This window comes from Macrobrachium rosenbergii, chromosome 22 (genome assembly GCF_040412425.1).
Source record: "Macrobrachium rosenbergii isolate ZJJX-2024 chromosome 22, ASM4041242v1, whole genome shotgun sequence".
Taxonomy (NCBI): Eukaryota; Metazoa; Arthropoda; class Malacostraca; order Decapoda; family Palaemonidae; genus Macrobrachium; species Macrobrachium rosenbergii.
Window position 1 is genome coordinate 23,533,391 of NC_089762.1, and position 20,000 is coordinate 23,553,390.

The following is a 20,000-nucleotide window of genomic DNA, read 5'->3' on the forward strand; positions in this document are numbered from 1 at the left end:
AAGATTGGGATGGAGCTGACTTTCTCCATGTTTCCGCATCAGATAAATTCTTCATTTACACAGTCAGGAAGCCAAATCATAAAAATGACATCATTTGGGCTGCAAAGTTGGATGATATCAGCAATGACGTGCGCTATCGCCAAGTTGTGAAATTTCCTGAATGTTTGGGATTTTTTCTCTGTTTCACAGGCAAACGGTTAATGCGGGTCATCAAAGAAAAAGGACTTTCATGGAATGGCGAATACTTCAGAGAAACTGTTTACCGGTGGAGTATTTCCTTTTCTCAAAGATCCTGAAAATGTGTTCTTTGTTGAAGTCACATTTTTGCATGATAAGGCATGTTTCAAGGCTCTTCAGACACAGGAGCTGCTTCGAAACAGTGGTATCGATTTCTTCTCGTCAAGTGAATTTCCAGGTAGCTCCCCTGACCTTAATGTGTGTGAAAACATTGGTAGTATCTTAAAGAATCGTGCTGAAGTGCGCACAGTGAACTATGATGGTATACCAAGCCTCGACGACCTGCAAAGAGAGGTGACCGAAGTGCTCAGGGAAATGGAGTTTGAGTCTCCGCTTTTTTGCGATTTGCTGAAATCATACCCCTCAAGAATGCAGGCTGTGGTACAGGCAGATGGAGGCCACACAAAATATTAAATACTCAAAGAGAAACTTAAATAAATACCTGTTCTGAAATACTTTTATTTTTGTCCATATCAATTTTAGTTTATGCTGTAGGGGGCCCTCTAATTTATGCACCCTGTGTATATATATATATATATATATATATATATATATATATATAACACCCTATATATATATATATATATATATATATATATATATATATATATATATATATATATATATATATATATATATATATATATATATATATATATATATATATATATATATATATATATATATATATATATATATATATATATATATATATATATATATATATATATATATATATATATATATATATATATATATATATATATATATATATATATATATATATATATATATATATATATATATATATATATATATATATATATATATATATATATATATATATATATATATATATATATATATATATATATATATATATATATATATATATATATATATATATATATATATATATATATATATATATATATATATATCTGATTATCTATATATAAATATACTGTGTGTGTATGTGTGTTTGTGCGTGTATGCCTGTCTTATATTTATCTAATATTTTTAACCATAAGAAGGAATGCAAGTTTTTTTTAGAGCAAGTAAAAATAATCTTTCCAAGCAAAGCGTTAAGAACTACTTCAAAATGGCAATCTTACAAAATGGAATAATGAATTTACGCAACCAAGTATTCTGAAGGGAAGTGCTAGTAATAAAAGAATGGTTATCTTACGAAGTCATCGTCGCATCAAGCGTTCCTTTGTTGATTTTTATTAATTAGAATTTTGTTTTGAAATCCATACTCTTTACTTACGACCTACCGTCCGTAAATATATTTGTCTATTGTTCGTTTATTAACAAAAGATGGCCGCAGCTACGGTACGCAGAGAACGACGCGCAAAAGCACTCTCAATGTGACACGGGGAATCTATTTTCAGAGAGATCTAGATGAAATGCAGTCGTCTTGTGAAAGCCGTCAGGAGTACATTCTCTCTAGACCTGCCTGACGAACTGAAAATGAACTATGCTATACCTCTGTGGTGAAAGTTGCCTGGGCCGCTTCGCTACCATTCCCTCAGCTCTAGCCTGAAGGTAGAGGAAACTGGTCGAAACGGCATGAAAAAGGTGCACGCAATAGGAAGAAACACACGGGCCAGTAATAAATACGTTTAAACCAGCTGTAGTATAAGCTCCCTTCGATATTCGGTTCACTCGCAAATTTTTATTTTGTGATACATGTAATTTCATTTATCCAAGGTTAACCTTCCGCAACATTACTTACACTTCACAATAATCATACCCAGCGAGGAGGAGACAAACAAATACTTCTTAATAATTAGTTAGGGTAAGATGAGATCAGGTCAGCGCCAGAAATATGAGTCTTAGTTCATCTGAGAGTATGTTAGGAAGCCTATGACCAGCCCCCTCCCTCCACCCGCGACACTGCATATCAAAAAAGACGTGTTTCTGTTAGTTGAAATTTTTTTTTGTCTTGAGAATGCTCATGTTCTAGTATGCATTTTGTAGTGTGACCCTTTTTGTGTTTAATCGCGTTATTCTATGAACTTATAAATATCTTGACGCTGGAAAAGATCCATTTAAAAGAAGCTTGGGTGAAAATATCTCATATTTAATCATTTTTGCTCGCGGGCACATTAGGTTGTTTTGTCTCTCTCTCTCTCTCTCTCTCTCTCTCTCTCTCTCTCTCTCTCTCTCCCAAGTGAAAGGCTATAATCCTTTGATAGTGAAAAGCTGGATCGTTCCTAGATAGTGACCCCCAAGGGTTTTCGGAGGACGTTATCTAGAACTAATATTCCGTGGGGGTCGTTAGCTTTATGATGTTTACAGACCTCTGTTTATGTTTTTACGGTCATCCCCAACGGGCTTGTACTAAACACGCCGCAGAGGTGGATACATAACGGGTTAAAACCCACCGAGGCTCACTCACTATCTAGGAAAGATCCCCTGTCACAGTTACCTTGGGTCTTCGACGCCAGAAATGCTTAATTTTCATGTAATTTTTTTTTTTTTTTATAAAAAGTAATGATAAAATTTGTCGCATAAATAACATAGCTCATTCGCAGAAATATACACTCCTGCTCGTTATAACACTTCTTCATTGGAGGGGTGGTTAGAGCTCTCGGCTAGCACGCTCGTGGCCCAGCGTTCGACTCTCCAACCGGCCAATGAAGAATTAGAGGAATTTAGTTCTGGTGATATAAATTCATTTCTCGTCATAATGTGGTTCGGATTCCACAATAAGCTGTAGGTCCCGTTGCTAGGTAACCAGTTGGTTCTTAGCCATGTAAAATAAATCTAATCCTTCGGGCCAGCCCTAGGAGAGCTGTTAATCAGCTCAGTGGTCTGGTTAAACTAAGATATAATTTACTTACTTTGCACGTTATAACCATATATATAATTATATCAGAAGTAATTGTTGAGTGTAATACGTACTTTCGTTGCGTGTACTTTGCCGATGAAGTTCTTTATTTAAAGAATGTCTCGGCACAGGAAAAGTGAATTAGAATAAGACATAAGGGATGATACGTTGCGATCAAAGAACAATTAACAGATTTTGAAATGGTCCGTGTTCATCTGTAACTTGTATGCCTTGTATACCCTACATCTTTGTATGCTTTGTCTTAGAAAGATTCAACAGTCCAACTAATACAAGGAAAACAGGAACAAGGATCGTTTCATAATCGTAAAGCCAACTAAGAATTCTGAAAGCCTTTCCGATATCCTGCTGCAAGTACCATGATAATTATACCTCTTGTTACAGTCACAGTTGCTGGTGAAGGAACTGCTAATTCGAAGGGCAGTCAGAAAGCCCCTTGAAGAGGGATAAGTAGCGCCGACTTGTAACCTCTTTAGAGACTGACGAAATTATTTAAAATGCATCGCGGCCGGAATTTGATTTCCTATGTAATGACACTTTCGAGAATCGGATTCTTTTGATGAACGACAATTTTTTTATCGAAAATTTTCATTTGCTCCGTAACTGTTTCTATAATATCTACAGGATAGTATCTATTAATTTAATGAGAGGATACTGGGTCATATTTCACCGATACTGATTAAGATGATAAATTGCAAGATCATAAAACTGTTTTTGTCGTAAGTCAGTCAGCACTAGCGAATTAAGCGCTGTTAGCCATGGATTAATGAATACGCTAAAAATTAGTGAACCTCTAATAAAAAAAATGAAATTATAGTGGGTAGCGATGACGAACTTACTCTTAATTTTACAAGTAATGCCTTTACCAAATACTCGCTTAAAATCTAGAATGGAGAGCTGCATGAAAGAAATGTTCAGAAAACATTCGTCAGCTTTCAGAAGGAGCCCCATGAATCCTAATAAAATAAAATAAAAAGAATAAATCAGAAAACCAAGAATAGTATATTCTTATTAGCTGTTATTTCTGAGCTTACCAAATTCGGTTTTGGAGCAACATGAAACCATTTATGTTGGGAATGAAGACTTTTCCTAAAGAAGCTATGATCTAGAAAATACCAACTAACAGAACACAATTCGTGGCTAGAAACGTTCCAAGAAAATGTCCAGATACTGCAGTGACATGGCGTATCTATTTTTATCCTATTGTTTGAGTTACTATGAAGGAATTCGTAGGAATCTGCAATTTCCCTATAATGGGTCACGTGGGCACAGGTGCAGGTGAAGCTAATGAGTATAATAAAAACGCTGCTAACGAGGGCGAATCTGGAGGTCTCTTAAGTGTGACCTTTTCTGCGAAAGGGATCATGGGTTTTAAAATGGAGTGGAAAATCTGGTTTGGATAATATAAGACGATATTGATGATATTGACTCGATAATGATCCCAACACACGGCGATCGTTTCCATTTTGAGTTTGTTTACGAGACTGCTTATTTTTTCAAATTTAGCTCGCACACCCTTCAGCCTATCAGCCAGGCTGTTAAAAATATTAAAAAGTTATCAGCAGATTACTCTAGTCTTTAATTATCTTCCTTACCAGTATCCCTATTCACTCAGTCATTTATTAGTCAGTCTTACTTATTCGCAAGCTCCCTCTAATTCAATGAACAACTACATGTGAATGAAAGGAGTCTTTTTAAGAAATCCATCCATCTGTCTGGCTGGGGTTGTCACCCAATCCTATCTGCTAATTACCGTCTGGTTTTCTTCCGATGTCTCGATAAGGAGAACGTCTATGCTGACGGTAAAAGTGCATCACCAAGGTTCTTTAGCTGTGCTACTGTGTAGGTCAGAGGCAGCAGTTGTCAGAAAAAACTTGGAGAGCTTTGCTAGTGATGCAAAATTGCACCCTATTCAACTGACAATCACTGACGGTTGTACAAGAGCACTCCCAGAGTACCAACGTCATTACAACCCTCTAGAAGACGCCGAATAAAATGCCATTACTTTCTTCCAAAGTAAATTTTGACTGGGTGATGGTGATGGATGGGTCTACATACAGAGCGTGTACCTTTAGGTGGCACTGCCTTTGCCTTGCACGTGGGTGCGATGGCTTCCTTCCATTATTGTGATGCCCTTTCGCATTAAACGCCCATTTTATTTCCGTTATTCATTCCTAACTGCTGCCAATTCACTTGCTAATTGCAAATGAATTTCCTGGGGGAGGCTGCGTCTTAATGGAAATAGAAAACGTGGGAGGAAGGAAGACTCTGGGAGAAGGTACCCGTGAGTGGGTGGTCGACGTCATTGAGAAATTCTCCCTAAAGACAGCTTTCGATTATTCCCTTCGTCTGTTTTTGTCCTTCTCTTCTCGTGTCTTCTTTTATTCCTAGGGGGGAGGGGGTGGACTCCGAGACTTTCCTGAAAGACAATTGCCAATACGATGCACTGAGATTTCCCACGAATGACAGCATGAAAGTGGTTTTCCTTGTTTTCTATTGATCGTTCAAGAGGAAAAGTTCTCGAGAGTTTGCTCTCTTCTCTGCAATAATTACTTCATTAGGGTAGGCACAGTACCAATATAGAAGCAGTGAACAGAAGCTCAACATTAAGAGATGCGTTACGTTCTTGTAGAGTATACAGCAGTGTCTCATCTTAGCATTTATCGGAAAAAATAGATGATGTTACAATATGAATTAACAACAGAATACCATAGTCATTACAGTGCACAGAATTTTCAACCATACACGGTCCTTCCTAAAGTTTAGCTCAAACATTTCTCCCGAAATGTTTTTCAAACCACGAAGTCCCTTATGCGAAGTCCTTCACTGAAGTTGTTGCCTTGTTCATATCCTTCCTAATAAGATATTTTATAAAACGAGCTTGGTAAAGGTTTCTGCCTGTATGTTATGAAAAATGAACATTTCATATATCAATAAATGCGTCATAAAGCCGAACTGATACAAAATGGTGAGAGTTGCCATAATCTGAATTTGCACTTCTTGTGAAAAACAGAAATTTATGATAGTGCATACGGGACGGTTAAAAGATAAGGGAAATCAACAACGCATCTGTAAGAATTATTAAGTGGGATTTGGTTGGAAGACCGATGAAATTAACTTTGGAATACTTTAGGGTATATGACTAAGTCAGAAGAATAAATCATCGTATTCGGCTCCAGCTTTTGTTAATGATACTGGGCTAAATAAAAGCTTGATGTGTCCTCTAGACAGGAATAATTCCCTAACTTAAGGAACAAGAAAGCAAATCCAACGAAAAGAAATGATAAAACAAAATAAATAAAATCAATAAAAAAAACAAGTGATGCGAGCATTGTGAGAGGTGTGTTGACTATAAGAGAAAGTAGACTTTGTAAAGGTTGTTTTGTCAACAAGTCTGCTACAGCTCCAGTACCTGAACGAACAGTTTCTTTTCTTTTCTCTCTCTCTCTCTCTCTCTCTCTCTCTCTCTCTCTCTCTCTCTCTCTCTCTCTATCCACCGTAACCCAACACTTCCCCCTTCGTTACGGTCACCCATCGGTAGGTTAGAGTCCCTTCACTAATCTTATTTCACACCCTCATACCCTGTGCATCCATTGAATGTTCCTATATTGCGAATCGCTATTTTATCGTCTATTTAGGAAAATTAAATAAATATAACTATGAAAAGAGTTATGAATTTTTCGGTGTTTTTTTGTGGATGTTGTAAATGTGTGTATATATATATATATATATATATATATATATATATATATATATATATATATATATATATATATATATAATATATTTTAGCAATTTCCGTCTGAAACATTTTCCATCTAATATTCTGGTTATGCTCCAACATTGAACTCACTCCCTTGTTCTCTCTCTCTCTTCAGTGCTGTTCCTTTTTTTTTTTTTTTATTCAAGAAGCAACAGAACTTCAGTGAATGTACTTAGGTGGAGCGGTCGGTCATCAACCGGTCAGCAGGTTTGGCTTCGCCCCTCCGGCTAAAGTTTAGGAAAATGCTTCCCCCATCCCCTCCCAGCCATACTCACCACCTTTACTTTAATTGCTGATTTGGTTTTCCTTCTTTCCTCACTTGCCAAATTGAGACTAATCGTTTTCTAACTTTCTACTGCCCTTTCTTTCTTTGTCAATGAATTGTTACGCCTTATATTAGCCAGTGTTTTCAGATTTTTCAAACGTTTGTTTCTCCTTTACATCTTTTAGCCACCGTTGATAAAAATGCATTTGATTGCTCTCCAGCAGTGGTGTATTATTTCAGAAAGTTAATATGAAGATGAAAATCACTGTATATATTCCAGTTAACTGTTATTAATATGAGAAATATGCTTAACTTAATGGCTTCGGAAACATTATGGCCAAAAGGAAAATCGAAGATAAACTAATATTCATACTAAATTAATTACATCTATGATTGAAAACTATCAAATTTATACGAAAAAACTCATACATAAGTAGATAAAAATACAAATGAGACTTAGGCCACAGCAAAAACGGAATGCAAAAGAAAATAAGTCCACCCAACATCTGAATTCTGCAATGAACGTCTCTTTTGATAATCAAAACCACCCACGGAAATGGCTTGGGACTTGATGACTCAATTCAATCAAATAAGTGAAAAAAATATAATAAAAACCAAACTAAAACATCAGATTAGAAAGGTGCAGAAGGTACGCAAGTCCACCGTGGGTTCCTTTCTTTACTTTGCTTTTTATTGGGACTTCTATCGCAACGATTCCTCGGCAAAAGGTCATCAGGTAATGCCCCTCCTCCTAATATAAGGGGACTCTCCTGAAGCCGGAAATAATCTATTCCTGTTGTTAATATTACCTTGAGAGCGAGAGGTTTTCTCTAAACGCTCTGAATAACAACTGGGAAAGTCTCCTTGTTAAGCATCATTTTCATGGCCACATTAAATTGTGCCCAGCTTTCATGTCTATACCCTTGAATATGCCGTCAGGAAGTGTACCTGTATCGTGTATCAGAACTTACATTTGTACACATATGTCAACCAAATTTCTTCAAAACTGTCTGTAAAAATATGTAAATTTACATTAATTTAGTACTTATTCTTTATAAATATAACTAATTTAAATTTCCCACCCTGACATCCATCTACAAATAGATCCAAACTTTGCAGTTGATAAATGAAAACAATAACTACTCGGTTGTTTCGCCAAGAAAATATGATAAATCGTGATATTCCCTTCAGCAAATAAAAAGGACAGAACAAACAGCCAACAAAGACAGATCCAACAGCCAACAAACATTAGGAAAACACGACCTTCATGGACAACCCAAAGGAGTTCTGGTCCGTGAGCCCTTGGCCAGAAGCCAACTTCCAGCCTCTTTCTAACCCAATTCTTCGAGCGCTAGGCCACGCGTTTTAGGTCACCGTTAGAGCTTGTTTTGATACATCCTTCCAAGGATAACAATAGAGCAGGAGTTCTCAGCATTTTCTCCACCCAGTACCTGCTGAGTTAACAAACCTTGTAATCTATTTGACTCTGTATAAAGTATATGATGTATATATATTTAGTATAAAAGATCCTCTTATTTTGTGTAGCTCGTAGGAGGGTAGTGCCGTCAGTGCACCTCATGCGGTGCACTGTAGGAATTACTTATGATTCTTTGCAGCGTCACTTCGGCCCCTAGCTGCAACCCTTTTCATTCCTTTTTCTATACCTCCGTTCATATTCTCTTTCTTCCATCTCACTTTCCACCCTCTCCTAACAGTTGATTCATAGTGCAACTGCGAGGTTTTCCTCTTGTTACACCTTTCAAACCTTTTTACTGTCAATTTTCGTTTCTGTGCTGAATTCCCTGATAGGTCCCAACGCTTTACCTTAGGCCTAACTTCTATATTCTATTCTATTCTGTTATTTTGCGCAGATATAGCAAATCTGTGATTTGTTGTTATTGTTGTAATCATACTATCTCTCTTTCTCTCTCTAGACATTCAAGCAACTCCTGAGTCTTGGAGACCCATGACATAGAAAGGATGAGAAACTTGTCTCAGAAGAGGCCGCAGTTTCAAGTAAAAACTTCCGGGATAACATTTCTATGAAGACAAACCAGTCTGCTGTGAATTGGTAAGTAAAAGATGTTATAATTAATAGATGTTTAATTGTTTCTTTCGCTGTCCTTCAGATCTTGGCGGAAATAGGAAATTATTGTTAGTTAAATTATTACACCTCCCATTACTTTGATAAAAAGCTGTAGAACAGGTTTTCTGGCAGTGTCATGGATGATTGAATTTTGAAGTTACAGTTGCAGATTGGTTAATAATAATAATAATAATAATAATAATAATAATAATAATAATAATAATAATAATAATAAAGCATGCATTGTGCTTTAAATTCCTTTAAATCCTTGCCTTAAATTTTTCACTTTGCACAGCAAGAATTAATTTTTTGAAAATTCTTGTATCGTTATCTGTGGGCTTAATCTTTATCGGCATATTGCGCTGCGGACTATTTTAACAGTCTTGCAACATTTAACTTATTGCTGACAATATTAACCAGTATTGTATTGCTTTGATATACCTCAAGAAGCCCCTTAGGTGCGTTTGACTTTCTCTATTTAAATTATTTGGGATTAAGATCGAAGCAGTTGATAGTCGAAATGATTCAAACCTGACGGCAGAACATTTTTCAGGTCAAGGCGCCACGTTTTACGTGAGCAGTAGAATTTCAGGTTTATCATGTGTGTGCGTGCGTGTGCGTGCGCATCTGTTTTTAAGTTCTTTACGCGGATGATGGGATGAGAAGGAACTATACGCGATCAAGCACATCCTCCGTGTTTTCCGCTGTTCGTAAATTACAATAGCTAACGAAAGTTCTTTTTCCGCCGGAGAGGAAGTTAGATACCAAATTCTTACAACGGGGGAGAACATAATGCCAATTGCCCATTGTTCCAAGAGATTTACGACCCAGAATGCCTAATTGGCTTGGAACAATACCATAATTATGATCAGAGATGAAGTTTGAAGAGTCGTGTCCGCTTCATTCTGTAACAGCCGTTTGGAACCGGTTCCCTCTTTCTCTTCTTCAATTTCTTCTCTTGAGTGGTGGCGCATTTCCTCAGATTTTATGTAAGTCTCAAATGTATTCTTTATGGTAAGAAAACGAATGATTTAACTACGCGACATTTTGATTTTCATGGAAACCTAACCTTGTCTCATTAAAACTAATTACGATGAATTCACACAATGCTTTTTGCTCCCCAGAAAGCCTCCGCCGGATATTTCCTAGATAGTGACCCCCAACAAAGGCTGGGGTCGTTGTCTAGGATTAATATATCTTGTGGGTCATTATCTTTATTATATTTACAGTCTTTTGTTTATATTTTTACGGTAATCCCCAACGGCCTTATACTAAACACGCCGCAAAAGGTGGATACATACCGGGTTAAAACCCTTGGGGGTCACAATCTAGGAAAGATCCGCCTCCACCTGACGGCCTTTCCACTTCAGGAACGACGAGCACTTATCAGACATCTGAAAAGCGTTGCACTTCAGATGTTGGCGATAATATCTCGCCCTTCCTTGTCTTTGCATATTTTCTCCAAGCCGCCAAACAACAAGTTCCTTCGGGTACCTTCAGTCGTAATTCCGTGGTGTACGAAATCATTTGAAGACTTTTGATGCATCGTTTGCCTCCTCGAAATGGCGTTGAATTTACCAATGACGTCATTATTCGTGATATATTCTTGTTGTGCAGAGGAGATATGATCATCATGAGCTTTGCTATTAGTATCTTTATTACCAGAGCAGCTTTTACGTTGTTGATGTTGTAAATGGGCTGATGGATAGCTTAGTTTAAAGATGCTGTTTTTCTCATAACATTTTCATAATGAGTCACGAGGAAGCATAATTTTCGATATAATGAATACGCTAATAAATAATCAAGGAGATAACAATGAAGAAATCTAATCAACATTCACAGGTTTTTCATGTCTGATTCAGTGATTAAAAAGATAAAAGAAGCAAAGGCTCAGACATCATCAAGGGACGTAAAGGGAAACGTATTTCCATTGCATAAATTTTAAAATCTTAATATTTCACTGGAAACAGTGTGGGGTAGCATATAATAAATCATAAAGTCTGCTATCGAAGAGAGAGAAAGAGAGAAAAGAGCTAAGCAAGGAACAATTTTATGCGATCGTTTAGCTATGATTGTTTTTCACGAAACATAAAAGCCCCTTTTACCAGACAAAGCCAGCTTTAAATCAGCGTGCAATTACATTTTTCGAAATGCAGTTGTTGTTGCCATTCGATGGGAAGGATCATAAAACAAAATGAAAAATTTGTGTAAAAACAACACACATTAGGACAAGATGAGCTCAATTTGATTAGATGTTAAGTACGCTTTAGTTAATGCAGTTATACTCTCTATTAATTGCGCACTTACTTGATAAGTAAAACGTAGAAAGAAATGCACTGACCTCTTTTCTCCATCTTTCGTAGTATACGAGCTGCGATACAGCCCGACAATGGACCCGTCTAAGGACCCTTCGAACTCCAAGTACAGAGAATAATTTTTGGGCTGCAATGTGCCCTTGGGCCTCACCACCCAAAACTGATTGGGTTCGTACTCGAAAGCATCGTTTAAGGGTACCGGCTGACCCGTCGATCCATCCTTGAGTTCGGTCTTTGTCACATTCATCTGCTTCACATGGACGACAAGGTAATCGATAGGCTCATTCACGCCGATGGTGATGGTGTTTTTACCCTCGAACCTTCCCGTTTCAAGGTCAGGATGCAGGAAGAGGTCATAGTGAATGGGAGTGGTGGCTCTCGGGATGCGATACTCCCTTTCCCAAGGTTCCTTGGGGGCCTCTGTGGTAGTGCTAGAAGAGGGAACTGGGGTTGGGTGAGTTTGCTGGGCTGTCGTGTGCCTTTGCGTTATAGTAGCCTGGGGTCTTTGAGTCGTAAGAGAGGATCGATGCTCATGATTCGGCGCTATGCCAAAAACTTGAGCGAGGTTACTTTGCGGGCCCGTGGTCATGTGACCTCCCGGATCACGCCAGTCTGGGGCCAGGAGGAGCACCAGAAGCGCCACGCAGGCGATGCACAAGACAGCCACCAGGAACAGCAGAGCGGCTGTCGATCTTCTTACAAATACTTGACCCATCTTTGCGGCAGCTGGAACTTTCTCACTAACTTTTGGAGTTTTACTTTCACTGTTTGTTCACTGGAGTTGCTAGTCTGAAAAATAAAGAATATAAACGGCGTTAGATGGGAAAGCTCTTGACAATGATTATAAGACATACTTGCACTTACGGAAGTATGAAAACCTAAAGAATCACAGACTTTCCTAAAGTGCTTAAAATACTTGATAACAGTATAATGAAAACCTTCGATTCTTACTATTTTTACTCTAAAATCGCATTTATTAAGCTTGCTTGTGTGAACGTGTCAGAGAGAGAGAGAGAGAGAGAGAGAGAGAGAGAGAGAGAGAGAGAGAGAGAGAGAGAGAGAGGTATACTGCAGTTGTGGTACGATGTAGCGAACAATCATGAAATTCAGACATTTGTGAATGAGTTAATATAATATGAAGACACTAATAAAAATGTGAATTTTGATCATATGATACATGATCATATTTGAACGATAACGTAAACAGTGTTATTAAATTAATTTTCTGCTATTAACAAAAGATAGAAAGGTAACTAACTTATTCAACTTCTCAACAAAGACACGAAAAGCTTTTTATTTTATTTCAAGTTCGTGTTCCCTTTGTGTTGTTTATTACCGTTTCCTTTTATCGCTCCCTTCTTTACTCTTTAGCAAGTTTACTTCGTTTCTTCATCTAGGCAACTGTTTCTATTTTGCCCCTCCGAGAAAATCACCAGAGATCGGGTCCCATTCTGAAGATCATATTTATGAAAAGATGTGGGAAAAATGGACATGCGGGAATCAAATAGTGACCAATCGATCAAAATTCGTGAACATCATTTCAGGACCAATCCCGGGACGCAAAGCTCCGCGCAGACACTTAATCCCGTCAATAGAATCAGTCCGTTACAGAGGATTAGACATAAACCGGCATTAGCATCCTGACAAAAATAGGATCTAAAGGCTTTTGCGAGGTAATCGTAATAATCCCGTAATACTGTTGTGTTGCCATTGGCGTCGATGAAGGTCTGAAATTTGAATCAAAACATTACTGCATCTGCTAAATGTCACCGTCACAAACAAGTAATGAATGCGCCGAAGTTTTTTCGGCGCATCGAGTTTTCTGTACAGCATACAATCCTGTATGAAACTTTCAGCCACGGCCCTTGAAACTCTTACCCGCCTCCCATGAAACTCAGCCACGGTGCGGTGGTTCGCCTATGTCGTTGGTACCTTACCGGTCCCAGATGTATGATTATGACTAACTTTAACCTTAAATAAAATAAAAACTACTGAGGCTAGAGGGCTGTAATTTGGTATGTTTGATGATTGGAGGGTGGATGATCAATATACCAATTTGCAACCCTCTAGCCTCAGTAGCTTTTAAGATCTGGGGACAGACAAAGCCGTCACAGTAGTTTAATTTTACAGAAAACTGAAAAGGGGGTCACGTTTATTGAGCTCTGCTCAGAACGAAAGATTTAGAAATCCTCACCATTCTGCTCTGTCCGTTGTCTCTTAATCAGTCCATTTTGTGTCGAACAGGACCATCTCGTTCCAGTATTTTGTCAGGCAGTCTGAGACCAAATCATGCAGTACTTTAGAGGCTAATTTAAACCCTAAGTTCGCAATTGATCACTAAATATTCACGTAGGCCTACTCAAGGCGAAAAAATCTGACACGTAAAAAGTTAAGCTGATCTGGTGTCGTGACTCCAAACATCAAAGATGGATTTACGTCTTTACACTCCGCTTTTGAAGAGCGTCTGGCGGAAAAATATTTTGTTCATTTTTCCCGTTCTTCAAAATACTCTTTTACTGCTCAGGTGAGATCGGTGCATATTTGTTGGTGCAACTGGAACTTCAGAATTTCAAGCGAAGATGCAATGTATCACTACCCTAATACAATTCAACTTGTATTTTAATGTTTTACTTACATTTTTGTTTATTTATTTATTTATATATTTATTTAGCTGTTTTTCTAATAATTGGCCTCTTCTTTCTGTATTTCCAGTTACCTTCTGTTACTTCTTTGGAATGAACACCATATTCTTTGGAAATTTGAATTTTTGGACTTGTTCCACATGAATAGGGTTCGTCTTCTGAATAATAATAATAATAATAATAATAATAATAATAATAATAATAATAATAATAATAATAATCGCTAGAAACTGCATTTGATATAGTTTTGCCTTTAATGTAATTCTACTTAATTGAATAGTTGTTAGTGTCGTCAGTGACACATTTAGGTAGCAATAAACGCCTTCTCTGTAGTGGGCTAATTTATTGAGCTCTCATTTCTTCTAAGGATGAATTGGCTCTCTTTTCATATAAATGGCCAGATTAAGGACTGTACCTAATTCATTAAATCAAATAATCAGCAGGGTAAGGTCCATATTGAAATAAGATTACCATCAAATAAGCCTCTAATTAAAAAAATTAATAGTTCTGAGAGCAAGTTTTAATCCGTAAAAATCCATGAGCAGAAATGTACTCGAGTAAGTGAAAGTGGTAAATTTATTTCGTAAAGATTTGCTTATAAAATGAAGAAATGGCACCAAGAGCTCTGCAAATATAACAGTTGAAAATTTAACCAGGCTGCAAAGGTGGGAAATCTGCCAGTCCCTCGTTGACCTTTATACATAACTCCTTAAGCAGCAATTCAAGTGCGATGCCAAAACTTTAAAAACCTGAATTGATTTATTCGACAAATTCAGTCCTCAACTTCGGAAAGTTTTCGCATTTTCAATCTTTAGTAACTAAGGACGAAAATTCATGTTTTTTAAGCAAAAGCCTTTTATTAAAAGAAGCCCCAAAACTCTAAAGTTAATTAACTTTATTAACCCGAACGGAAAGTTACAGAAAGCCCAGCTATCGTAACCTTTAGTGATTACGGAAAAGGCAACTAGAGAGAATATAGAGTGACCCAAGTATTCCACAATGGCCAGAGTTGACGAGCAAAGATCTCAAGCTTTGAATTCTTTGCTTGCTCTTGTTTTCCCCAGTCCCTATATCACTTAATCTTCCGTCGGGGTTAAAAACCACCTTTTTTTTTATTCCCCCTTTTTATCCTGATTGCCCCTCCCACTGGCCTCTCCTTGGAAAAAACAGTGACAATAAAATCTAAAATAGCATTGCTGTCAGTCATTCTCAAGGAACACAAAACAACACAAAATAGTCCCCATCTTTTCTGCAGTTCCTTTATTTTCGTGAGATTAACTTTAGGAAGGTCTTTAGAAATTAGCATCTTTTATGAGGTACAACTATTGTCAAATATAAAGTAGCTGCAACTCCGCCTGAATGCCTTTATTCCCCCATTATTCTGTTAAGGGTTACGCAAGGGTACTTTCGCTGTTGTTACCATGCATACTGTGGATATTCGTTTCGTAGAAGTAAACTCACTCTCACTCTCTCTCTCTCTCTCTCTCTCTCTCTCTCTCTCTCTATATATATATATATATATATATATATATATATATATATATATATATATATATATATATATATATATATAAAATAAAAAAAATATAAAAATATATATATGTATATATATATATATATATATATATATATATATATATATATATATATACATACATACATAACTAAGTAGAAACCACAAAGCGCAAAGCATGAAATTGAAATTTATTAAGCCTTTGAAGGGACCACCTCCCTTCCTCTGAAGAATACTACTGATTTGAATTTTAAAGATTAAAAAAATTTTTTTTTCGCAACGACAACGATAGAGAAAACGATATATATATATATATATATATATACACACACACACACACACACAGACACACATATATATATATTATATACACATACACAATTTTTTAGTACTTTCATGCAGACCATTTGACTTTACGATTAGCAAATCACTCTTATGGGATTTTTATGCCACCTTCTTGTGAATGGTGCTGATGGCAACCTCAGTGTAAAACTGCAACGGTTTCTTTTGTTAGCTTCCCTATCCACTAGTTTCATTCTCAGTTCTGCCGTCTCATATTTCATACTCTGCTGAACATTTTATTGCTATTCCTATCTATCTGTCTTCCTTTTCTCCCTTACTCTATCATTTTCAAATGCACCTAAAACAGTCTCCTCGCCTCCTTCATTTGTCCTTTAATTTCAGTATCCTTCCATTCCCATGTTCCACTTGTTACATGTACAACAAACTAAGGTAAGATTACTCATAATAATAGTAATTTTCGAAATATTAAGCTCGCCGATATTTCCCCCACGCACCTCTCTCTCTCTCTCTCTCTCTCTCTCTCTCTCTCTCTCTCTCTCTCTCTCTCTCTGATGGCCAAAAACCCCTTGGCAATTTCCGAGAGTTTTATTGACACAAAGACGATTGAAGGAGCATTTACATCAGCCCACTCCGAGGTTTTCCAATACCTTCGGCCGGGACTCATAAAACCCTGAATATAATTTCCCTTAAATGGAGCCTTTTCCTTCGAGGACCAGGTCCGCGTGATGTAAAACTTGTTGCGGTGGAATACACGTCTTTCACCAAATAGGAAAAAGATACAGACAGAAGCGAAGAGTTTAGCGGAGAACACTCAATTCAGACAAATGGGTTTCTTGCAGAATCGACAGAATGTAAATTAGGATAGACAAGTAACTCGATAAATTAATGTGGAAGGTGAAAACGTTCAACGATACTGGTTTCTTCTGTGAGCCTACAAAAAATGAATGATTACATAAAAACTACACGGTACATTCAATTTAAAATCTCATAAGATATTATGTAAACGCAGGAAAGCTTTCTTACTCAGACGTTCTATGATGACAGCACAAAAACATGACGGCACAAAAACATGAAGAAGAATAATTGTTCTTGAGTCTTGTCTGACAACTGGTGCTCGTGAACATGTCTGGCGCAAAAAAAAGAAACAAAAAATACTGACAGCAAAACATTTCATTTCGGATGAAAACCGACGGGGCACACAAGAGAGTCTAAATCTAAACTTATCTTTTGAAGTAACGAAGATTACACAAATCCAAGCATACAAGAAAGATTTAAGCTTGGGATTAAATGTCATTCGGTTTTCGATTTTTATCTTTAACCTGATTTTATCATGATATACCGAACTGATCAGAGGATGCTTGTTTAGGATAGTACGAGTATATTAATATAAATATAAATATATATATATATATATATATATATATATATATATATATATATATATATATATATATATATATATATATATATATATATACTATATATATACAGTATACATATAATATATATATATATATTATATATATATATATATATATATATATATATATATATATATATATATATATATATATATATATATATATATATATATATATATATATGTTGTATGTAGAATAGATAGGGAAATTAAATAGAAAAGAGAGAGAGAGAGAGATAGAAGAGAAAAAGTTAAGAGAGAGAAGGAGAGAGAAAATAAGAGTAAAGAGAGAGGCAAAGAACACAGTGATAACGGCCAAATGCTTTTGTGTCGTGTTATCAATACGCAAGATGTTTACATTGCAGTATATCGTGTTTAAGCCATAAAAACAGTCGTAAAAATGGGAAATAATGGCCTCATGATTGAAGCCAAGCAAAACATGAGTCAGCACAGTCTAAATGCTTACAACAGCTGACTCTATAGTCCCGCCTTCTCCGGAAGGTGTTTTCGTGGAAGTTCCAGGAATTTGGGGTTGACCCAAGTGATATACTTCTTCAACCTCCAATCAATTATGTGTGGGAGGGTCTTTCCCACACCCTCCTAAGATCACCTCCTATCAAGTCCTCTAAGGAGAGATTTGAATCACACCCACTACAGTCCTTCCAATCAGCTACTTGAAGGGGAGGCCTATTAATCCTTCCAATAAGGCTAGAAGGAGGTAGATTTACAGATATTTCCTGAGGGTTCAACGAGTGAGAGACCGATAACTATGTCCTTCAAGGGAGAGTATTCTCCCAATCGCTTCTGTGTTCCCCATATAGACTGATTCAAGAGTGATTCGTTTCTATCGTTGTAACTTGTTAATTTTGTACTGATCTTTATTATATTAAGTACTAATTAAAGTGAAGAAATTACCGATCTATACGCCTTTCTGAGAGATATCAATATTTAAAAGGAATAAATATACAAAGATAGTATCATCCGCGAAGGATCTGAAGGACACCTCGAAAGAAATCAAGGTAAGAAGAGAAAGACTAAAATCTATGCAAACATATAACGAAGAACGTAAAAAGGAACAATAAAAACATTACATATATATATATATATATGCCCCATCAGGGATATTCCCGAAGTAGCGTGAACTGGATATTAACCGACATTTGTAGCTTCATGATTGTATATAAATCATGGTGTGATAAAATTTCATATATACATATATACTGTATATATATATATATATATATATATATATATATATATAAATGTATAAATATGTATATATATGTATATATACATATACATATATATGTATATAAATAATTATATACATACAGTATTATATATTCACACATACATACATACATATATGCATAAAACTGGTTGGCGACAACTATGTAAATATGGTGAACGTTGACTGAAATTATTCCTTTGTGAAGCATAACGATTGGTCATCTGTCCAGGCATTTCAAACAGTACTTCATTTACTGAAGAATATTAAAGTCCGTGAATACAGTATAAAACCTAGAACTGTAGACAGTTTAACAAAGGTAATATAATTCTACCGTAAACATTATACTTTATACACTTGAAGGTATTTTGAATAGTAATTGCTAACTAAACTGTAACTTGTGAATTCACCGAGCCTGAATGACAAAGTGTCCTTTGTGTCCACTTACCACTTAAATGATGAGTCTACTCTGGGTAAATGCTCGATAACAAGACGAACGGGGAAAGGAGACGCAACAAATAGATCCCCTTGAAGATTTCGCTTTCGGGGTTAAGAGAAGAGAGCCTACAGTTACCCTACTTAGGTACCTCTCTCTCTCTCTCTCTCTCTCTCTCTCTCTCTCTCTCTCTCTCTCTCTCTCTCTCTCTTAGTCAGGCCATCCTTCAACCCGGGTAACTTAATTTAACGCCATTTTCTTGATGACAGAGTCTCTCTATTGTTTCCTTTTTTGTAATTTCCTATCGCGTCGAGAGGAAATTAAGGAGAACTTTACGGCATTCATTTTTGTCAGGGTTAGTGATTGTTTGACTTTCCAGACCAAGACGATCACGTAGATTACATAACACGATTCCTTTACGTTATAGGTCACATTTGTTAAGTATTTTGAAATCGAAGAAATGCGTTGAGATTCATCAACATTCTGAATTTCTAGACTGAACTTTGATTACTCAAAACATTTAACTAAATGTATATAGCAATCAAAAGTGAGTCAGATTTGTATTTTCTCAAAAACAGGAGAAAGAGAAAGATTAATTAATCTTGTCTGGAGATGAATAACCTCCGGTCAAATGAGATTTGGAAGATGAAATGAATATGGTCCTCCCACGACACTGAAAAGAAGCGGAAACGGGGCCCGCGTTTCCATCCTCCGCCGCCCAACTTGTTGATTCAAGAGCCGATGGCGTAGGAGGGCTCAACTGAATGGCCTTTTGAGTCGACCAAGAACGACTGCTATAACGTGACCGTATCAGAATTTCTCGCCCACTCTCAATCGATTACGGCGCGAGACGAAATGTCCAAAGTTTGAGCTATGCATTCAATTTCTCTGCTGATGCTCGAACTTTGCATCAATCCTTTCCAGGAGAATTCAATTAT

At 36.6% G+C, this 20,000-nt stretch overlaps 1 protein-coding gene and 1 long non-coding RNA gene across 3 annotated transcripts in view; one reads left to right on the forward strand and one right to left on the reverse strand.

Moving 5' to 3' along the window:
* Positions 1–20,000, reverse strand: part of LOC136850652 (glutamyl aminopeptidase-like) — a 77,960-nt gene that overhangs the window by 39,980 nt on the left and 17,980 nt on the right. The window contains exon 2 of the mRNA XM_067124415.1: positions 11,547–12,309. Coding sequence (XP_066980516.1) covers positions 11,547–12,235 — 689 coding nt within the window. The 5' untranslated portion in view covers positions 12,236–12,309. The remainder of the gene's footprint in view (positions 1–11,546; positions 12,310–20,000) is intronic.
* Positions 1–20,000, forward strand: part of LOC136850653 (uncharacterized) — a 76,826-nt gene that overhangs the window by 13,809 nt on the left and 43,017 nt on the right. For both annotated transcript variants that reach the window (XR_010856673.1, XR_010856674.1), the window contains exon 2: positions 9,054–9,190. This is a non-coding gene — a long non-coding RNA (uncharacterized lncRNA). The remainder of the gene's footprint in view (positions 1–9,053; positions 9,191–20,000) is intronic.